This window comes from Hyla sarda, chromosome 4, assembly GCF_029499605.1.
Source record: "Hyla sarda isolate aHylSar1 chromosome 4, aHylSar1.hap1, whole genome shotgun sequence".
NCBI lineage: Eukaryota > Metazoa > Chordata > Amphibia > Anura > Hylidae > Hyla > Hyla sarda.
In genome coordinates this window covers 51080190-51102095 of record NC_079192.1, presented here as the reverse complement: position 1 = coordinate 51102095, position 21906 = coordinate 51080190, and the positions used below count along the sequence as shown (strand labels likewise).

Below are 21906 nucleotides of genomic sequence, written 5' to 3'. Positions count from 1 at the left end.
CTTCCTCTGCACAGGTTTTGATAAATCTCCCCCTCTGTGTACAAAGCCTAAATGTATTATCATCTGTGTAGACTGTGGGGGAGATTTATCAAAACCTGTGCAGAGGAAAAGTTGCCCAGTTGCCCATAGCAACCAATCAAATCACTTCTTTCACTTTGGCCTTGTTAGAAATGAAAGAAGCAATCTGATTGGTTGCTATGGGCAACTTTTCCTCTGGACAGGTTTTGATAAATCTTCCTCAGTGTGTGTATAGATTACCGTACGATATTATACAATTAAAACAATAAAATAAAAATGCAAATAACTAAGGCAGTGTTTTCCAAACAGTGTGTCTCCAGCTGTTGCAAAGGCTGTCCGGCCATGCTGGGAGTTGTAGTTTTGCAACAGCTGGAGACACACTGTTAAGAAAACACTGAACTGAGGAAACATAATAGGGATGATATTAGTATTAAAATCCTTATCCCGCTCTCATTATTATATTATATTATTATATTATTATTATTATTATTATTATTATTATTATTATTTCACCATCCCCATTATATTTCCTTGGTTCTTCACAATGTTTTCCCCTGTAGTTTAACCTGAGTGGACATAAAAAAAGATTAAAAATTAAATTGAAAGTATTTTTAACTTATTATTAACGTATTCTTAACAGTATTTTTTTTTCATCCCATCACTTACAACTAAATAAGTGGACACCAGACGGAAACTTGACGGACTCCACTAAAATTAATCAATGGGATCCATTGTACAACAAACCATTCGCCTTCATTTTTTGGCCATGGACAGAATCTTCATTGAAAGCCCCAAACTATACATTCAATGTAGACGGAAATAAAACCTAATATTAACTAAGAATGATTATTATTTATTACATTAATTATGTTATCATTATTAACAAGGTAATTATTGTAAAAATTACAAAATAATTTATAATGCAAATATATTTATAAAAAAGAAAAAAAAAAAGGGAAGAATTAAGTCATCCATATCATTTTTTCCTGGATGTTATCAGGTCTCACACCCCATGGTCATATTTGTAGCCAAATCAAAATACAGACTTTTTTCTAAACCTTTTCTAAATCGCTGCAGGCCATTGGCTCGTCTTTTTGGTAGGATTCTGTCATTTTCCCCGTTCTTTCTTCCTGTATTATCTTTTCTTCATACAATGTGCACCGGTGGAAGTTGTTCCATTGACTTTCATATAACTCAGTCTGTAACTCTAGTGTGTATACCCTACATATGGCGGACACCAGTATGTGCCCAGTGTACACCCTACGTATGGCGGACACCAGTATGTGCCCAGTGTACACCCTACGTATGGCGGACACCAGTATGTGCCCAGTGTATACCCTACGTATGGCGGACACCAGTATGTGCCCAGTGTATACCCTACGTATGGCGGACACCAGTATGTGCCCAGTGTACACCCTACGTATGGCGGACACCAGTATGTGCCCAGTGTACACCCTACGTATGGCGGACACCAGTATGTGCCCAGTGTACACCCTACGTATGGCGGACACCAGTATGTGCCCAGTGTATACCCCACGTATGGCGGACACCAGTATGTGCCCAGTGTATACCCCACGTATGGCGGTTCCCATTATGTGCCCAGTGTATACCCCACGTATGACGGTTCCCATTATGTGCCCAGTGTATACCCCACGTATGACGGTTCCCATTATGTGCCCAGTGTATACCCCACGTATGACGGTTCCCATTATGTGCCCAGTGTATACCCCACGTATGACGGTTCCCATTATGTGCCCAGTGTATACCCCACGTATGACGGTTCCCATTATGTGCCCAGTGTATACCCCACGTATGACGGTTCCCATTATGTGCCCAGTGTATACCCCACGTATGACGGTTCCCATTATGTGCCCAGTGTATACCCCATGTATGACGGTTCCCATTATGTGCCCAGTGTATACCCCATGTATGACGGTTCCCATTATGTGCCCAGTGTATACCCCATGTATGACGGTTCCCATTATGTGCCCAGTGTATACCCCATGTATGACGGTTCCCATTATGTGCCCAGTGTATACCCCATGTATGACGGTTCCCATTATGTGCCCAGTGTTTACCCCATGTATGACGGTTCCCATTATGTGCCCAGTGTATACCCCATGTATGACGGTTCCCATTATGTGCCCAGTGTTTACCCCATGTATGACGGTTCCCATTATGTGCCCAGTGTATACCCCATGTATGACGGTTCCCATTATGTGCCCAGTGTATACCCCATGTATGACGGTTCCCATTATGTGCCCAGTGTATACCCCATGTATGACGGTTCCCATTATGTGCCCAGTGTATACCCCATGTATGACGGTTCCCATTATGTGCCCAGTGTATACTCCATGTATGACGGTTCCCATTATGTGCCCAGTGTATACCCCATGTATGACGGTTCCCATTATGTGCCCAGTGTATACCCCATGTATGACGGTTCCCATTATGTGCCCAGTGTATACCCCATGTATGACGGTTCCCATTATGTGCCCAGTGTATACCCCATGTATGACGGTTCCCATTATGTGCCCAGTGTATACCCCATGTATGACGGTTCCCATTATGTGCCCAGTGTATACCCCATGTATGACGGTTCCCATTATGTGCCCAGTGTATACCCCATGTATGACGGTTCCCATTATGTGCCCAGTGTATACCCCATGTAGGACGGTTCCCATTATGTGCCCAGTGTATACCCCATGTAGGACGGTTCCCATTATGTGCCCAGTGTATACCCCATGTACGACGGTTCCCATTATGTGCCCAGTGTATACCCCATGTACGACGGTTCCCATTATGTGCCCAGTGTATACCCCATGTATGACGGTTCCTATTATGTGCCCAGTGTATACCCCACGTATGACGGTTACCTTTATGTGCCCAGTGTATACCCCACGTATGACGGTTCCCATTATGTGCCCAGTGTATACCCCATGTATGACGGTTCCCATTATGTGCCCAGTGTATACCCCATGTATGACGGTTCCTATTATGTGCCCAGTGTATACCCCACGTATGACGGTTACCTTTATGTGCCCAGTGTATACCCCACGTATGACGGTTACCAGTTGTGGACACCACAAGACACGGCATAAATTGAGTCTAATGATAAACACAACTTATAATAATAATAATTCCCCAGCACAGGGGGCGCTCACCTTCCCGGGCTTTCAGCAGGACGGTGTTGGCCACAATATTTTCCAGTTCCATGGTGGCGGTCACACGGGCTCAGTCAGTGGACGCGGTGATGACCATTGGGTAGTATAATGGCCGGATCAGACATGGACGCCTCTGATAATCCAGATTGTCCCCAGATTTGGGAATATTTCTTGATCTCTCAGTATATGGAGAAGGCAGGTGAGTGGAGGGGGCACAGGTGACACCCCCTCTATGTGCACTGTATACTACAAGAGATACACTACTATCCTCTATAGAGGAGATACACAGCGACCTCAGGGTGCGGGGGCCCCGGGGTGATGGGGGATCCTAGTCAGACAACTTGGAGGGGACGGGGAGCCCCATAACCGGGGACGGCTCTGCTCCTCACAGCGATCTACAGGCGGCGGCAGGAGGCGGATCCTCCCCGGCGCTGCTCCCGGACCGGGGGGTGAGGATCCCCGGGACAGCGGCAGCAGGAAGTAACATGGAACTGGAGGCGGCGAATGTACAAGCGAGATGCTGGATCCTAGTGGCTAAAGGACCTTTGATGAGGTCATGACCATGTGATCGGTCACGTGTGAGGGGGAGGAGTCAGGCTGCGGGCTGTGCTGGGATTCATAAACTCTTCGTTAGTTTGTGCTTGTGTGTGTAGTGAGCAGAGGTGTGTGTAGTGTACAGGTGTGTAGTGTACAGGTGTGTAGTGTACAGGTGTGTAGTGTACAGGTGTGTAGTGTACAGGTGTGTAGTGTACAGGTGTGTAGTGTACAGGTGTGTAGTGTACAGGTGTGTAGTGAGCAGAGGTGTGTGTAGTGTACAGGTGTGTAGTGTACAGGTGTGTGTGTAGTGTACAGGTGTGTGTAGTGAGCAGAGGTGTATATAGTGTACAGGTGTGTATAGTGAGCAGAGGTGTGTGTAGTGTACAGGTGTGTAGTGAGCAGAGGTGTGTGTAGTGTACAGGTGTGTATAGTGAGCAGAGGTGTATATAGTGTACAGGTGTGTATAGTGAGCAGAGGTGTGTATATAGTGTATAGTGAGCAGAGGTGTGTATATATAGTGTACAGGTGTGTATAGTGAGCAGAGGTGTATATAGTGTACAGGTGTATATAGTGTACAGGTGTGTATAGTGAGCAGAGGTGTGTATAGTGAGCAGAGGTGTGTATAGTGAGCAGAGGTGTGTATAGTGAGCAGAGGTGTGTATAGTGAGCAGAGGTGTGTGTATAGTGAGCAGAGGTGTGTGTATAGTGTACAGGTGTGTAGTGAGCAGAGGTGTGTGTAGTGTACAGGTGTGTGTAGTGAGCAGAGGTGTGTGTATAGTGTACAGGTGTGTAGTGAGCAGAGGTGTGTATAGTGTACAGGTGTGTGTAGTGAGTAGAGGTGTGTGTGTAGTGAGCAGAGGTGTGTATAGTGTAAAGGTGTGTGTAGTGAGCAGAGCTCGGTGTGTATAGTGAGCAGAGGTGTGTATAGTGTACAGGTGTGTATAGTGAGCAGAGGTGTGTATAGTGTACAGGTGTGTGTAGTGAGCAGAGCTCGGTGTGTATAGTGAGCAGAGGTGTGTGTAGTGTACAGGTGTGTAGTGAGCAGAGGTGTGTGTAGTGTACAGGTGTGTATAGTGAGCAGAGGTGTATATAGTGTACAGGTGTGTATAGTGAGCAGAGGTGTGTATATAGTGTATAGTGAGCAGAGGTGTGTGTATATAGTGTACAGGTGTGTATAGTGAGCAGAGGTGTGTATAGTGTACAGGTGTGTGTAGTGAGCAGAGCTCGGTGTGTATAGTGAGCAGAGGTGTGTGTAGTGTACAGGTGTGTAGTGAGCAGAGGTGTGTGTAGTGTACAGGTGTGTATAGTGAGCAGAGGTGTATATAGTGTACAGGTGTGTATAGTGAGCAGAGGTGTGTGTATATAGTGTACAGGTGTGTATAGTGAGCAGAGGTGTATATAGTGTACAGGTGTGTATAGTGAGCAGAGGTGTATATAGTGTACAGGTGTGTATAGTGAGCAGAGGTGTGTGTATAGTGTACAGGTGTGTATAGTGAGCAGAGGTGTGTGTATAGTGTACAGGTGTGTAGTGAGCAGAGGTGTGTGTAGTGTACAGGTGTGTGTAGTGAGCAGAGGTGTGTGTATAGTGTACAGGTGTGTAGTGAGCAGAGGTGTGTATAGTGTACAGGTGTGTGTAGTGAGCAGAGCTCGGTGTGTATAGTGAGCAGAGGTGTGTGTATAGTGTACAGGTGTGTAGTGAGCAGAGGTGTGTATAGTGTACAGGTGTGTGTAGTGAGTAGAGGTGTGTGTATAGTGTACAGGTGTGTAGTGAGCAGAGGTGTGTATAGTGTAAAGGTGTGTGTAGTGAGCAGAGCTCGATGTATATAGTGTACAGGTGTATATAGTGTAGAGGTGTGTGTAGTGAGCAGAGTTCGATGTATATAGTGTACAGGTGTGTATAGTGAGCAGAGGTGTGTGTATAGTGTACAGGTGTGTATAGTGAGCAGAGCTCGATGTATATAGTGTACAGGTGTGTATAGTGAGCAAAGGTGTGTGTGTATAGTGTACAGGTGTGTATAGTGAGCAGAGGTGTGTGTATAGTGTACAGGTGTGTGTAGTGAGCAAAGGTGTGTGTATAGTGTACAGGTGTGTGTAGTGAGCAAAGGTGTGTGTATAGTGTACAGGTGTGTATAGTGAGCAGAGGTGTGTGTATAGTGTACAGGTGTGTGTAGTGAGCAGAGCTCGATGTATATAGTGTACAGGTGTGTGTAGTGAGCAGAGGTGTGTGTAGTGAGCGGAGCTCGATGTGTATAGTGAGCAGAGGTGTGTGTATATAGTGTGTAGTGAGCAGAGCTCGGTGTGTGTATAGTGTACAGGTGTGTATAGTGAGCAGAGTTCGATGTGTATAGTGAGCAGAGGTGTGTGTGTATAGTGTACAGGTGTGTGTAGTGAGCAGAGCTCGATGTATATAGTGAGCAGAGGTGTGTGTATAGTGTGTAGGTGTGTGTAGTGAGCAGAGCTCGATGTGTGTGTGTGTGTATATAGTGTACAGGTGTGCGTAGTGAGCAGAGGTGTGTATAGTGAACAGAGCTGAGTGTGTGCGTGTGTAGTGTGCAGAGGTGTGTGTAGTGTGAAAAGGTATATGTGTGTGTGTGTGTGTGTGTGTGTGTATATATATATATATATATATATATATATATATGTGTGTACAGTGTACAGGTGTTTGTGTAGTGAGCAAAGCTGTGTATAGTGTACAGGTGTGTGTGTGTGTGTGTGTGTGTGTGTATATATATATATATATATATATATATATGAGTGTACATGTATGTGTGTAGTGAGTAGAGCTGTATGTATAGTGTACAGGTGTGTGTAGTGTGCAGAGCTGTGTGTATAGTATACAGGTGTGTGCAGACGTGTGTAGTGAGCAGAGCTGTGTGTGTAGTAAGCAGAGCTGTGTATGTGTATAGTGTGCAGAGGTGTGTAGTGTGCAGAGATGTGTGTAGTGGGAAGAGGTGTGTGTGTGTGTATAGTGTGCAGAGATGTGTGTAGTGTGAAGAGGTGTGTGTGTGTGTGTGTATATATATATATATATATATATATATATATATAGTGTGTGTGTGTGTATAGTGTACAGGTGTGTGTGTAGTGAGTAGAGCTGTGTAGTGAGCAGAGCTGTGGGTGTGTAGTAAGCAGAGCTGTGTATGTGTGTAGTGTGCAGAAATGTGTGTAGTGGGAAGAGGTGTGTGTGTGTATATAGTGTACAGGTGTGTGTATATAGTGTGCAGAGATGTGTGTAGTGTGAAGAGGTGTGTGTGTATATATATATATATATATATATATATATATAGTGTGTGTGTATAGTGTACAGGTGTGTGTAGTGAGTAGAGCTGTGTATCGTGTACAGGTGTGTGTAGTGTGCAGAGCTGTGTGTGTAGTGTACAGGTGTGTGTAGTGAGCAGAGTTGTGTATGTGTATAGTGTGCAGAGATGTGTGTAGTGTGAAGAGGTGTGTGTGTGTGTGTGTATATGTATAGTGTACAGTTGTGTGTGTAGTGTACAGGTGTGTGTGTAGTGTACAGGTGTGTGTGTAGTGAGCAGAGCTGTGCCTGTGTAGTGTGCAGAGCTGTGTGTGTGTGTGTAATGTACATTGTGCAGAGCTGTGTGTGTGTGTAATGTACATGGTGCAGAGCTGTGTGTGTGTAATGTACATGGTGCAGAGCTGTGTGTGTGTGTAATGTACATGGTGCAGAGCTGTGTGTGTAATGTACATGGTGCAGAGCTGTGTGTGTGTGTAATGTACATGGTGCAGAGCTGTGTGTGCGTGTAATGTACATGGTGCAGAGCTGTGTGTGTGTGTAATGTACATGGTGCAGAGCTGTGTGTGTGTGTGTAATGTACATGGTGCAGAGCTGTGTGTGTGTGTGTGTGTGTGTAATGTACATGGTGCAGAGCTGTGTGTGTGTGTAATGTACATGGTGCAGAGCTGTGTGTGTGTAATGTACATGGTGCAGAGCTGTGTATGTGTAATGTACATGGTGCAGAGCTGTGTGTGTGTGTGTAATGTACATGGTGCAGAGCTGTGTGTGTGTGTGTAATGTACATGGTGCAGAGCTGTGTGTGTGTGTGTAATGTACATGGTGCAGAGCTGTGTGTGTGTGTGTGTGTGTGTGTGTGTAATGTACATGGTGCAGAGCTGTGTGTGTGTGTGTAATGTACATGGTGCAGAGCTGTGTGTGTGTGTGTAATGTACATGGTGCAGAGCTGTGTGTGTGTGTGTAATGTACATGGTGGAGAGCTGTGTGTGTGTGTAATGTACATGGTGCAGAGCTGTGTGTGTAATGTACATGGTGCAGAGCTGTGTGTGTGTGTGTGTGTAATGTACATGGTGCAGAGCTGTGTGTGTAATGTACATGGTGCAGAGCTGTGTGTGTGTGTGTGTAATGTACATGGTGTGGAGCTGTGTGTGTGTGTAATGTACATGGTGCGGAGCGGTGTATAATGTACATGGTGTGGAGCTGTGTGTGTGTGTAATGTACATGGTGCGGAGCGGTGTATAATGTACATGGTGCGGAGCTGTGTGTGTGTGTAATGTACATGGTGCAGAGCTGTGTGTGTGTGTGTGTGTGTAATGTACATGGTGCAGAGCTGTGTGTGTGTGTGTGTGTAATGTACATGGTGCAGAGCTGTGTGTGTGTGTGTGTAATGTACATGGTGCGGAGCTGTGTGTGTAATGTACATGGTGCGGAGCTGTGTGTAATGTACATGGTGCGGAGTTGTGTGTAATGTACATGGTGCAGAGCTGTGTGTGTGTGTAATGTACATGGTGCGGAGCTGTGTGTGTGTGTGTGTGTAATGTACATGGTGCAGAGCTGTGTGTGTGTGTGTGTGTGTGTGTAATGTACATGGTGCAGAGCTGTGTGTGTGTGTGTAATGTACATGGTGCGGAGCTGTGTGTGTAATGTACATGGTGCGGAGCTGTGTGTAATGTACATGGTGCGGAGTTGTGTGTAATGTACATGGTGCAGAGCTGTGTGTGTGTGTAATGTACATGGTGCGGAGCTGTGTGTGTGTGTGTGTGTGTAATGTACATGGTGCGGAGTTGTGTGTAATGTACATGGTGCAGAGCTGTGTGTGTGTGTAATGTACATGGTGCAGAGCTGTGTGTGTGTGTATAATGTACATGGTGCGGAGCTGTGTGTGTGTGTAATGTACATGGTGCGGAGCTGTGTGTAATGTACATGGTGCGGAGCTGTGTGTAATGTACATGGTGCGGAGTTGTGTGTAATGTACATGGTGCAGAGCTGTGTGTGTGTGTAATGTACATGGTGCGGAGCTGTGTGTGTGTGTGTGTGTAATGTACATGGTGCGGAGTTGTGTGTAATGTACATGGTGCAGAGCTGTGTGTGTGTGTAATGTACATGGTGCGGAGCTGTGTGTGTGTGTATAATGTACATGGTGCAGAGCTGTGTGTGTGTGTGTGTGTGTGTGTGTGTGTGTGTGTAATGTACATGGTGCAGAGCTGTGTGTGTGTGTGTAATGTACATGGTGCAGAGCTGTGTGTGTGTAATGTACATGGTGCAGAGCTGTGTGTGTGTGTAATGTACATGGTGCAGAGCTGTGTGTGTGTAATGTACATGGTGCAGAGCTGTGTGTGTGTAATGTACATGGTGCAGAGCTGTGTGTGTGTAATGTACATGGTGCAGAGCTGTGTGTGTGTGTGTGTGTGTGTGTGTAATGTACATGGTGCGGAGCTGTGTGTAATGTACATGGTGCGGAGCTGTGTGTAATATATACGGGGGGATTTATTACAGCAGGTTGTTGTCGGTCTATTGGTTTACATGTTTTCTAGTTGGAATGTTGTCTGTCATGCACCAGTTAGGATTGTGTTGCGTTGTGTACGCCTTCTGTGGCCCCTTTCACACTACAGGGATCATCTTGCTGTTTTACTGCTGTTATTTTTCAATAACGATGACCATCACCCCTTATTTTTAATGTGTTTTTTTTTCTTAAAAAACCTGATGTTGTTCGTCCGTTATTACCAGTTACATCCGTTTTGTTTTTAATCAGGTTTTTAACCCTTTTTTTGTAAAGCTGTACTGAGCATGTTAAAAAGACCTGACAATAAATGATGCAAACAGATGTTTTTTTGTGAACATCCGTTCACATAGACTTCAATGTTAAATTTTAACGTCCGTGTTTTTTTCACAAATTTTTTTTTTGCCGGCCCAAAAAATTTCTTCATGCACCGTCTTTTGTGGCGGCAGAAATAGCTGACATTAGTAAAAACAGACATGCCTGATACAGAAGGATGGTCAAAAAATCCTATTGAGATGAATGGGATTTTTTGACGGCCGTAATAACGGATGTTTTTACTGGATGATACATGTAGTGTGAAAGGGGCCTAACATAATGATAAATGGAGCAGACATGTGTGTGTATATGTAGGGGGACATACTTGACCACATGTACATCAGGAGCCCCCATAGGAGATTCTGTCCTATATGACCGGAAGAATAGTTCAGAATTCAGCGCTATTTTTATTTATTTATTTTTTTCTATCAAAGCAACGGACGCCACTGAAGAACCAGACCAATATACACTGTGGGGGAGATTCATCAAAACCTGTCCAGAGGAAAAGTTGTCCAGTTGCCCATAGCAACCAATCAGATCGCTTCTTTCAATTCTCAGAGGCCTTTTCAAAAATGAAAGAAGCGATCTGATTGGTTGCTATGGGCAACTCAGCAACTTTTCCTCTGGACAGGTTTTGATAAATCTCCCCCAGTATTTTTTACATCTCGACTTGCATAAGAAAGAAATAACATGTTCTACATTATATAAAAAGTTTTTGCAAATGACAGGTACACTTTTAAAGGGGTACTCACCTGGAAAAAAAAAATGTTTTTAAATCAACTGGTGCCAGAAAGTTAAACTGATTAGTAAATGACTTCTATTTAAACATCTTAACCCTTCCAGTACTTATCAGCTGCTGTATGCTCCACAGGATGTTTGTTTCTTTTTTTAATTTCATTTCTGTCTGTCCACAGTGCTCTCTTGCTGACACCTCTGTCTATTTTAGGAACTGTCCAGAGCAGGATAGGTTTGATATGGGGATTTGCTCCTACCCTGGACAGTTCCTAAAATGGACAGAGGTGTCAGCAGAGAGCACTGTGGTCAGACAGAAAAGAAATTCAAAAATAAAAGACCTTCCTCTGGAGCATACGGCAGCTGATGAGTACTGGAAGGGTTAAGATTTTTAAATAGAAGTGATTTACAAATCTGTTTAACTTTCTGGCACCAGTTGATTAACCCCTTAAGGACTCATGACGTACCGGTACGTCATGAGTCCGCTCCCGATCTATAACGCGGGGCAGGTCCAGCCTCTAACAACGGCCGGGACCCGTGGCTAATAGCGCGCAGCATTGATCGCGCTGCCGTGCTCTATTAACACATTAGATGCGGCGTTCAAAGTTGAACGCCGCGTCTAAAGTGAAAGTGAAACCATGCCGGTTAGCTCAGGGAGCTGTTCGGGATAGCCGCGGCAAAATCGCTGCATCCTGAACAGCTTACAGGACAGCAGGAGGATCCCTTCCTGCCTCCTCGCTGTCCGATCGCCGAATGACTGCTCAGTGCCTGAGATCCAGGCATGAGCAGTCAAGCGTCAGAATCATCGATCACTGGTTTCCTATGAGAAACCATTGATCAATGTAAAAGATCAGTGTGTGCAGTTTTATAGGTCCCTATGGGAGCCATAACACTGCAAAAAAAAAGTGAATAAAGATCATTTAACCCCTTCCCTATTAAAAGTTGGAATCTCCCCCCTTTTCCCATAAAAAAATAAAAATAAATAAACATATGTGGTATCGCCGCGTGCGGAAATGTCCGAATTATAAAAATATATCGTTAATTAAACCGCACGGTCAATGGCGTGCGTGCAAAAAAATTCCAAAGTCCAAAATAGTGCATTTTTTGTCACTTTTTCTATCAAGAAAAAATGAATAAAAAGCGATAAATAAGTCCTATCAATGCAAAAATGGACTGCTAAAAACTTCAGATCACGGCGCAAAAATTGAGCCCTCATACCTCCCATATGTGGAAAAAAAAAGTTAGAGGGGTCAGAAGATGACAATTTTAAACGTATACATTTTCCTGCATGTAGTTATGATTTTTTCCAGAAGTACGACAATCAAACCTATATAAGTAGGGTATCATTTTAATTGTATGGACCTACAGAATAAAGATAAGGTGTCATTTTTACCGGAAAATGTACTACGTAGAAACGGAAGCCCCCAAAAGTTACAAAATGGCGTTTTTTTTAAATTTTGTCTCACAATGATTTTTTTTCCGTTTTGCCATAGATTTTTGGGTAAAATGACTGACGTCATTACAAAGTAGAATTGGTGGCGCAAAAAATAAGCCAGCATATGGATTTTTAGGTGCAAAATTGAAAGAGTTATGATTTTTTAAAGGTAAGGAGGAAAAAACGAAAATGGAAAAACGCCTTAAGGGGTGAAATTTTTATTTTTTTTTCTCCAGTGGAGTACCCCTTTTAAGGGAAGTTCCACCCAAGGGTTAATTTTCCATCCGCCACTACTTCTAGCCTCCCTGACCAATAACAGAGGGGGAAAACTCTTCTGTGAAGTCTTCATTGTATACTTCCTGCAACTCTAAGCTCTGTATTGTATTAGATTGGAAAGTACCAGATTTTATATATTTATTCTGCTATATAAAACAGGTGACCGCACATCTGTCCTCTTCATATCTAATGTTTAGAGTTAGGGTCTATTCACACGGGCAGAATTGCGCCTGAAATCAAAGCCCAATACACTTCTATGGGATTCTGCACTCCTGTTAACACTTCGGAAATCCCTGGAAGGATTAAGATTTTTAAGTAGAAGTAATTTACAAATATGTATAACTTTGTGGCACCAGTTGATAGTTGATTTAAAAAAAAAATAAAAAAAATGTTTTTCACTGGAGTACCCCTTTAACCACTTAAGGACCAAGGGCATACTTGTACGCCCGTGGGAATTTCGGGCCCGGCCACGCGCCTGGCAGGGACCAGACCAGGGTGACTGCTGATATCTATCAGCAGGCACCCCGTGCAAATGCCCAGAGGGGTAATCCGAGCCGCCGATTCCGGGTCATGCGGGTCTATGGTGACCCGGAATATAAGGGGGATCGCGGTTGTCAAAGACACCCACGATCCACCTGAAGGGATAGGAGGGAGGTGGCAGGGGTGACACCTCACTCCTATCCCTGCTATTGGTTGCCAGAAGCGACCTGGGGCGGGGGGGGGGTTAACTTTCAGTTTCCCTGTTCTGCCCACCTACAATAGACGGGGCAGAACGGGGAAACTGACAGAGGACCGGCGGCCGAGGATCCACTTACCCATCCGGAGGCTGCATTCGACAGTGATCGTCGTGCGGCTGGCTCACTGGATCCTACGGAAGCCGGTGAGTTGCCTAGCAACATCTGGAGGGCTACAGTGTGAGACCACTATACAGTGGTCTCTTAACTGTAGCCCTCTAGATGTTGCAAAACTACAACTCCCAGCATGCCCAGACAGCTGTTTGGGCATGCTAGGATTTGTAGTTTTGCAACATCTGGAGGGCCACAGTTTGGAAATCACTGTGCAGTGGTCTCTAAACTAGCCCTCCAGATGTTGCTAAACTGCAAATCCCAGCATGCCCAAACAGCTGTCTCGGCATGCTGGGAGTTGTAGTTGCGTACCTCCAGCTGTTACATCTCCCAGCATGCCCTTTGGCGATCAGTACATGCTGGGAGTTGTAGTTTTGCAACAGCTGGAGGCACACTGGTTGGAAAATACTGAGTTAGGTAACAGAACCTAACTAAAGGTTTTCCAACCAGTGTGCCTCCAGCTGTTGCAAAAGTACAACTCCCAGCATACACGGTCTGTCAGGAAAGGCTGGGAGTTGTAGTTTTGAAACAGCTGGAGGTTTGCCCAAAAGTTAATGAATGTACAGGGTACATTCACACAGGCAGGTTGACAGTGAGTCTCCTGCTTCAAGTACGAGCTGTGGCAAATTTTTCACTGCAGCGCAAACTCCTTGCGGGAAACTCACTGTAACCCGCCAGTGCGAATATACCCTAACAACACTACACTACACTAACACATAATAAAGGGTAAAACAATACATATACACCCCCTTACACTGTCCCCCTGAAAAAACGGAGCCTCCAGCTGTTGCAAAACAACAATTCCCCGCATTTCCGGACAGACACTGACTGTCCAGGCATGCTGGGAGTTTAGCAACAGCTGGAGGCACCCTGCTTGGGACTCACTGGTGTAGAATACCCCTATGTCCACCCCTATCCAATCCCTAATTTAGTCCTTAAATGCTCAAGGCCCTCTCTCACTTCAGAGCCCTGTCGTATTTCAAGGAAACAGTTTAGGGCCACATATGGGATATTTCCGTACTGGGTAGAAATTGCACTAAAAATTTTGGGGGCTTTTTTCTCCTTTTACCCTTTATGAAAAGGAAAAGTTGGGATCTACACCAAAAATAAAAAGTTTTACACTAACATGCTGGTGATGCCCCATACTTTTTATTTTCACAAGAGGTAAAGGAAAAAAATGTGGGCGTAAAATGCTCTGCGGGCACACAACAAGGCTCAGGAGTGAGAGCGCACTATGTACATTTGAGGCCTAAATTGGTGATTTGCACAGGGGTGGATGATTTTACAGCGGTTCTGACAAACGCAAAAAAAATAAATACCCACATGTGACCCCATTTTGGAAACTACACCCCTCACGGAACGTAACAAGGGGTATAGTGAGCTGTAACACCCCACAGGTGTTTGACGAATTTTCGTTAAAGTTGGATGGAAGAATGAAAAAAAAAATTCACTAAAATGCTGGTGTTACCCTAAATTTTTCATTTTCACAAGGGAAAATAGGAAAAAGCCCCCCAAAATTTGTAACCCCATTTCTTCTCAGTAAGAACATACCCCATGTATGGATGTATAGTGCTCTGCGGGCGAACTACAATGCTCAGAAGAGAAGGAGCGCCATTTGTCCGCAATTGAAGACCATGTGTGTTTACAAAGCCCCCATAGTGCCAGAACAATGGACCCCCCCACATGTGACCCCATTTTGGAAACTACACCCCTCACGTAATGTAATAAGTGGTGCAGTGAGCATTTACACCCCACAGGTGTCTGACAGATTTTATGAACCGTGGTCCGTGAAAATGAAAAATGTAATTTTTCATTTGCACAGTCCACTATTCCAAAGATCAGTCAAACGCCAGTGGGGTGTAAATACTCACTGCACCCCATATTAAATTCTGTGAGGGGTGTAGTTTCAAAAATGGGGGTCACATGTGGGGGGTTCCACTGTACTGGCACCACGGGGGGCTTTCCAAACAAATTCTCTCTCTAAAAGCTCATTGGCGGTCCTCCTCTTCTGAGCATTGTAGTGCACCATCAGAGCACTTTACATCCACACATGGGGTATTTCCATACTCAGAAGAAATGGGGTTACACATTTTGTGGGTCATTTTCTCCTATTACCCCTTGTAAAAATGTAAAAAAAAAATTTCATTTACACATCCAAATTTAACAAAAAGTCGTGAAATACCTGTGAGGTGTTAAGGCTCACTGTATCCCTTGTTATGTTCCTTAAGGGGTGTAGTTTCTAAAATGGTATGCCATGTTTTTTATTGCTGTTCTGGCACCATAGGGGCTTCCTAAATGCGACATGCCCCCCCCCCCCCCAAAAACCATTTCAGCAAAATTTCCTTTCCAAAAGCCAATGTGACTGAAATGGGGTTACACATTTTGGGGGGCATTTTCTCCCATTTCCCTTTATAAAAATGGTAAGTTTGGGGGGAAAAACTGCACTTTAGTAGAAAATTTTTTTTTTTTCATTTACACATCCGACGAAAAGTTGTCAAACACCTGTCGGGTGTTAAGGCTCACTGGAACCCTTGTTACGTGCCTTGAGGGGTGTAGTTTCCAAAATGGTATGCCATGTGGGGGGGTTTCTGCGGTTCTGGCACCATAGGGGCTTCCTAAATGTGACATGCCCCCCAAAAACCATTTCAGAAAAACTCACTCTCCAAAATCCCATTGTCGCTCCTTCCCTTCTGAGCTCTCTACTGCGCCCGCCGAACACTTGACTTACACATGAGGTTTTTCCTTACTCAAGAGAAATTGGGTTACAAATTTTGAGGGGATTTTTCTCCTTTTACCCCTTGCAAAAATTCAAAAACTGGGTCTACAAGAACATGCGAGTGTAAAAAAATGAAGATTTTGAATTTTCTCCTTTATATTGCTGCTATTCCTGTGAAACACCTAAAGGGTTAACACACTTCCTGAATGTCATTTTGAATACTTTGAGGGGTGCAGTTTTTATAATGGGGTAATGTATGGGGTATTTCTAATATGAAATCCCTTCAAATCCACTTCAACTGAACTGGTCAATGAAAAATTCCGATTTTGAAAATTTTGTGAAAAATTGGAAAATTGCTGCTGAACTTTGAAGCCCTCCGATGTCTTCCAAAAGTAAAAACATGCCAATTTTATGATGCAAACATAAAGTAGACATATTGTATTTGTGAATCAAAATATAATTTATTTGGAATGTCTATTTTCCTTACAAGCAGAGAGCTTCAATGTGAGAAAAATTCGAAATTTGAAATTTTTTCATCAAATTTTGGAATTTTTCACCAAGAAATGATGCAAGTATCGTCAAATACCACTAACATAAAGTAGAATATGTCACGAAAAAACAATCCCGGAATTAGAATGCAAGGTAAAAGCATCCCAGAGTTATTAATGCTTAAAGTGAAAGTGGTCAGATGTGCAAAAAACACTCTGGTCCTTAAGGGGTTAAGGTGCATTCACATCACATTTTGGGTATACAAAAGCCTGCTGTAGTTTTTAGTCCGGCAACAAAACTGACACGGTTCAAAAATGAGCCGACCGGAGTCACTAGCTGACTCTGTCCGGCATATTGAAGTGAATGGGGTATGCCACAGGGAAATGGCAGCGGGCGTTTCTCCGGATCCGGCTGCCGTATAGCCAAAACGTGGTGTGAATTCGTCCTTAATGGAGAGCGCCATTCTCCTGTCTTATCTGTTACTACCCAAGAAAACTTATTATGGAGGTGACCTATATTGCCACTTTGAGACGGCAGAGCAATCCTCATGCCATGGTATCTCCTTTTTTCCCATAGGCTATGTACTGAAGACCCCATTTGTAATGTTGGTTGGGGGAGCCCACTGTGGTCAATGTATGCCTTTTATGCCTCAGTATGCCTGCAGATGTGTATTGCTGGATGTTGCTCTACATCTAGTGACCTGGCTACACCTTGTGCCACATTGAACCTCCTCCAAGCTCTACTGTTGAACACTTGGTAGTAGGGCTGGGCGGTATGACCAAATGTGTGTATCACAGTATTTTTGTAACTTATGGCAGTTCCACGGTATATAACGGTATTCCCCCCCCCCAAATCATGTGACCCGTGAGCGCTGTTCTGTCCCCCCCCCCCCCCCCATTATTAGCCCAGAGCTGCGCTGTCCCCATCGGGGTAAATATCACCCGCAAGCGCTGCCCTCCTCGTCCTCCTGTTTGTTGTGGGCCGCCGGCGCTGACACTCAATACTTTACGCTGTATCCCTATGCCCGGGCTGCAAATGATAAACAAAATAAACTTAAACTCATCTTCCTACGTCGGCTTCTTACTTGACAGTGGGCTCAATCTATCACCGGCCGAGGCGCAACATCGCTGCGGCCGGTGATAGGCTGACGACTCTCCAACGTTCACATCCCCAGGAAGCAGGTCGGGACCGACGGGGAAGGTGAGTTAAATGTTGTTTATCTTTTGAAGCCCAGGCATAGGGATACAGCGTACAGTATAGAGGGTCCCCCAATGGGGACAGCACAGTGCTGGGCTGATAATTAATTGGGGCGGCGGGGGGGGGCAGAACAGCGCTCCCGGGTCACATATGATTAGTTCCCCGATGTGGGGACAGTGCAGCGCTGGGCTGATAATTCATTCCCGAGGGGGAGGGGCCCTACCGGTATTGCGGTATGGGAAAAATTCATATCCTGCAGCACAGAAATTTCGGTATTCGGTATGAACCGGTATACCGCCCAGCACTACTTGGTAGAGGAGTGAGGAATTGTATTGCACTATGCCATGTCAAATTATTTTCCAGTACCACTTTGTAACTGGACCATGGCACCTGTCTTTAGAGGTGGCTCATCAACATAAATTAGCCAAAGACATGTGGTATTTGTTGGCAGATCCAGCCAATTTACATAGGCTTTGCCAATCATTTTTTAGCTCCATACCCATTGGATTGTCCTCAGATGCCACCATTGGTGGTTGGATCATTCATAGAAACATAGAATGTGTCAGCAGATAAGAACCATTTGGCCCATCTAGTCTGCCCAATAATCTGAATACTATGAATAGTCCCTGGCCCTATCTTATATGAAGGATAGCCTTATGCTTATCCTATGCATGTTTAAACTCCTTCACTGTATTTGCAGCGACCACTTCTGCAGGAAGACTATTCCATGTCTCCACTACTCTCTCAGTAAAGTAATACTTCCTCATATTACTGCAGAAACCTTTGCCCCTCTAATATAAAACTATGTCCTCTTGTGGTAGTTTTTCTTCTTCTAAATATCCTCTCCTCCTTTACCGTGTTGATTCCCTTTGTGTATTTATAAGTTTCTATCACCAAATATGTCAGATCTATGATTACACCACCAAGTTCTACACATCACTAAATATTCCAGCATTATATTTTATATCTAGGGTTATCCTTGGGTCATGTCTTCAATGGGGTTGTAATTTCTTCTCTGGGGACTTGGCTTTCCTCCCACTCAGTTCTACACATCATACCAGTGCCATATGTCATGTCTATGGTTGTCCGCAGGCAATGTCTTCATTCCAGTTGTATGTTCTTCTCTGGGTACTTGGTTTTCCACCCACGCAGTAGATTCTACACAAGTTCTTTTTTTCCTGATCTATTTTTGCATTATGTAAATAGGTAAGTCCCATTTCTTATCTTTAGAGCTCATTGTCACGATTCGGCTGGCAGGAGGTGGATCCTCTGTGCCAGAGAGGGATTGGCGTGGACCGTGTCGGTGGACCGGTTCTAAGTTGCTACTGGTATTCACCAGAGCCCACCGCAAAGCGGGATGGTCTTGCAGCGGCGGTAGCAACCAGGTCGTATCCACCGGCAACGGCTCAACCTCTCTGACTGCTGAGATAAGCGCGGTACAAGGGAGTAGACAAGAGCAAGGTCGGACGTAGCAGAAGGTGAGGGCAGGCAGCAAGGATCGTAGTCAGGGGCAACGGCAGGAGGTCTGGAACACAGGCTAGGAACACACAAGGAAACGCTTTCACTGGCACAATGGCAACAAGATCCGGCGAGGGAGTGCAGGGGAAGTGAGGTATAAGTAGGGAGTGCACAGGTGAGGATACTGATTAGGCCTGCTGCGCCAATCAGTGGCGCAGTGGTCCTTTAAATCGCAGAGACCCGGCGCGCACGCGCCGGGACAACACAGACGGGGAATGGGTCAGGTATGGGAGTCGGGATGCGCATCGCGAGCGGGCGCGTCCCGCGTCGCGAATCGCATCCCGGCTGAGAGTAATATCGCAGCGCGCCCGGTCAGTAGGTCTGACCGGGGCTCTGCGAATGAGAGGATGCTGCGAGCGCTCCGGGGAGGAGCGGGGACCCGGAGCGCTCGGCGTAACACTCATTTACCCTTTTCCATATGGTCCCTATATTGTGCACTTTTTCTTATAGTCTCCACACATCTAATTGTTTGCTGCCAACAGTATAAACCCTACAAGAATCCAGAATGGTGGCAGGTTTGGATAATTTAATGTAAGCTTGAATGTAGATATAGGAGGCACTCACCAAGGGAGTAGGTGCAAAACCAATGTCCTTTATTGCATCGTGCAGTAATAAAAACGGACCAGTGTGGACGCAGCATACCAGAAACAGGTAACAGCTATTTCACGCCTCGTGTAGACGCTTCTTTAGAAGCGCCTACACGAGGCGTGAAATAGCTGTTACCTGTTTCTGGTGTGCTGCGTCCACACTGGTAAAGTGCAAGTTGGGAGTCTGCCAACAATTATTGGGCCAAAACCTATCTAACAATGTATGTATGGTGTGCTCAGTGGTTTCCAATGACACCGACTTTGGGACTACAGAGTATGTTTGCATCCTGGGCAACATCACCCCTAAATTCCTTCATGACCTCCCTCTGCGCCAACAAGGCACAATTCAACTTCCAGGAGCCTGGGCCAGGTGTAAATCCATGGCCCAGAGTCCCCCGAAATCGAATGGCCCTGTGGTCAGAGAAGAAGCAGGGGACCATAGAGTACGACACCTTTCTAACTGCTCTCGAAGTGAAGATGAAGTCTATCTGAGAACGGAGCAAGCCATCAGGGCGGCTCCACATATAGTTTACGGAGCAGTTCCTGATGGACCCAACAACGTCCTGCAAGGATGTCTCTGTCACCATCTCGATCAGCAGCTTGGACGACACGTTAAGGTTGGCGGATGTGCCAGAACTGCGCCTTTCCACCTCAATGGGGCAGTTGAAGACACCACCCAACACTACTGCCCTAGTGGTGACAAGCTGAGCTCGCAGGGTCTGGAGAACCTCCAGTCGGACATTCTTCTCAGGGGAGACACATACGTTGATGAGCTGCATGGGCTCACCCACCCAGGAACTGTCGGCGACAAGAAGTCTTGCCCCCTGAAGCTCTGGCGAAGTCCTCGCAGGTCTGGCATGAGGCACCCATACCAGTAGGAGATGGAGCAGTATACATGTGGTATGGTTCTATAAAGTCTACTGGCTCATCAGAATATTACCAGAAATCATGTGCCTTTAGTCTACAGAGATGTACATCCAGTTCTGATGGCATCAACAGTACCATGCCACAAGTGCTGAATTATAAGAGTGGTAATTTGGAAATCCAAACCAACCATACCCTTGGCATGAACTGAGGATAAATGGAGTCTGCACCAAGTTAGGGAATAATCATCAATCGTACCATACTGTAAGTAGCCGCTTCTGCAAGATCATGTGACTCTTCACAGATTAGAGACGAACTACGGTATAATTATTAGTTGTACATTTTATAATTGTCTCCAATTGTTCTGAGTGAAGGAATACCAGATGCTTCCAGACAATCCTGCATTACCTGAAGATCCTGACCACTAATAACAGTGCCATTAAAACTATGTTGTTTAAGACAGTGTTTCTCAAGCGCGGTCCTCAAGTACCCCCAAGAGGCCATGTTTTCAGGATTTCCTTAGTCTTTCACAGGTGATGTACCATATTTATCGGCGTATAACACGCACTTTTTAGGCTAACATTTTTAGCCTAAAGTCTATGTGCGTGTTATTCGCCGATACACCCCCAGGAAAGGCAGGGGGAGAGAGGCCGTCGCTGTCCGCTTCTCTCCCCCTGCCTTTCCTGGGGTCTAGAGCCCTGCTGCCTGCCCTTCTCTCCCCCTGGCTATCGGCGCTGCTGCCCGTTCTGATAGCCAGGGGGAGAGAAGGGCCGGCAGCAGGGCTCTAGACCCCAGGAAAGGCAGGGGAAGAGAAGCGGGCAGCGACGGCCTCTCTCCCCCTGCCTTTCCTGGGGGTGTATCGGGGTATACACGCACACACGCACCCTCATTTTACCATGGATATTTGGGTAAAAAACTTTTTTTACCCAAATGTCCTTGGTAAAATGAGGGTGCGTGTTATAGGCCGTGCGTGGTATACACCGATAAATACGGTAATTGTGGTGATGCCCAATTAGCTGACCATAATTATATCACCTGTGAAATACTCCAGCTCCCAAAAAAATATAAGGTAAGAGTCCAAAATGTATTTCACATGATTAAAAGGAAGCAAAGTGAGTGAATTAAAAGCATAGCTGAAACGCTAACGCGTTTCGAACTGTCCGGTTCTTACTCATGGTACACTACATGTGCTACCTGAACGTCTTAAAGGAGTACTCCAGGATCTTTTTTTTATTTGACTATGCTACAGGGGCTGTAAAGTTAGTGTAGTTCATAATATAGTGTCTGAACCTGTGTGTGATAGTTTTCTCACAATTCTTCTGTGATTTTCACCCCAATATGTATTTTTAACACCATACAAAATGACTGTTGTCTCAGATTTTTCCCAGGTTGCAATGCGGCCAAGACCTGACCTCACTAGTCAGCTGATGACAGGGAGCCTGTCTGCTTCAATGGGTGGA

At 45.2% G+C, this 21906-nt stretch overlaps 1 protein-coding gene and 1 long non-coding RNA gene across 5 annotated transcripts in view; one reads left to right on the top strand and one right to left on the bottom strand.

Annotated features, from left to right (window-relative positions):
* Nucleotides 1-13095, bottom strand: part of LOC130367907 (G protein-coupled receptor kinase 5-like) — a 94168-nt gene extending 81073 nt beyond the window's left edge. Inside the window, exon 1 of one of the 4 annotated variants that reach the window (XM_056570899.1) lies at nucleotides 13046-13095. In XM_056570899.1, coding sequence (XP_056426874.1) covers nucleotides 13046-13049 — 4 coding nt within the window. In that variant the 5' untranslated portion in view covers nucleotides 13050-13095. Of the gene's footprint in view, nucleotides 1-3182; nucleotides 3806-10112; nucleotides 10144-13045 lie in introns of those variants that run through there. The other 3 variants (XM_056570898.1, XM_056570896.1, XM_056570895.1) reach the window with 3 other exon arrangements.
* On the top strand, nucleotides 5293-5804 carry LOC130367908 (uncharacterized). The gene is made up of 3 exons (XR_008892212.1): nucleotides 5293-5610; nucleotides 5689-5728; nucleotides 5767-5804. It is a non-coding gene; the product is annotated as an uncharacterized LOC130367908 (long non-coding RNA).
* Nucleotides 13096-21906: the final 8811 nt, after the last annotated feature.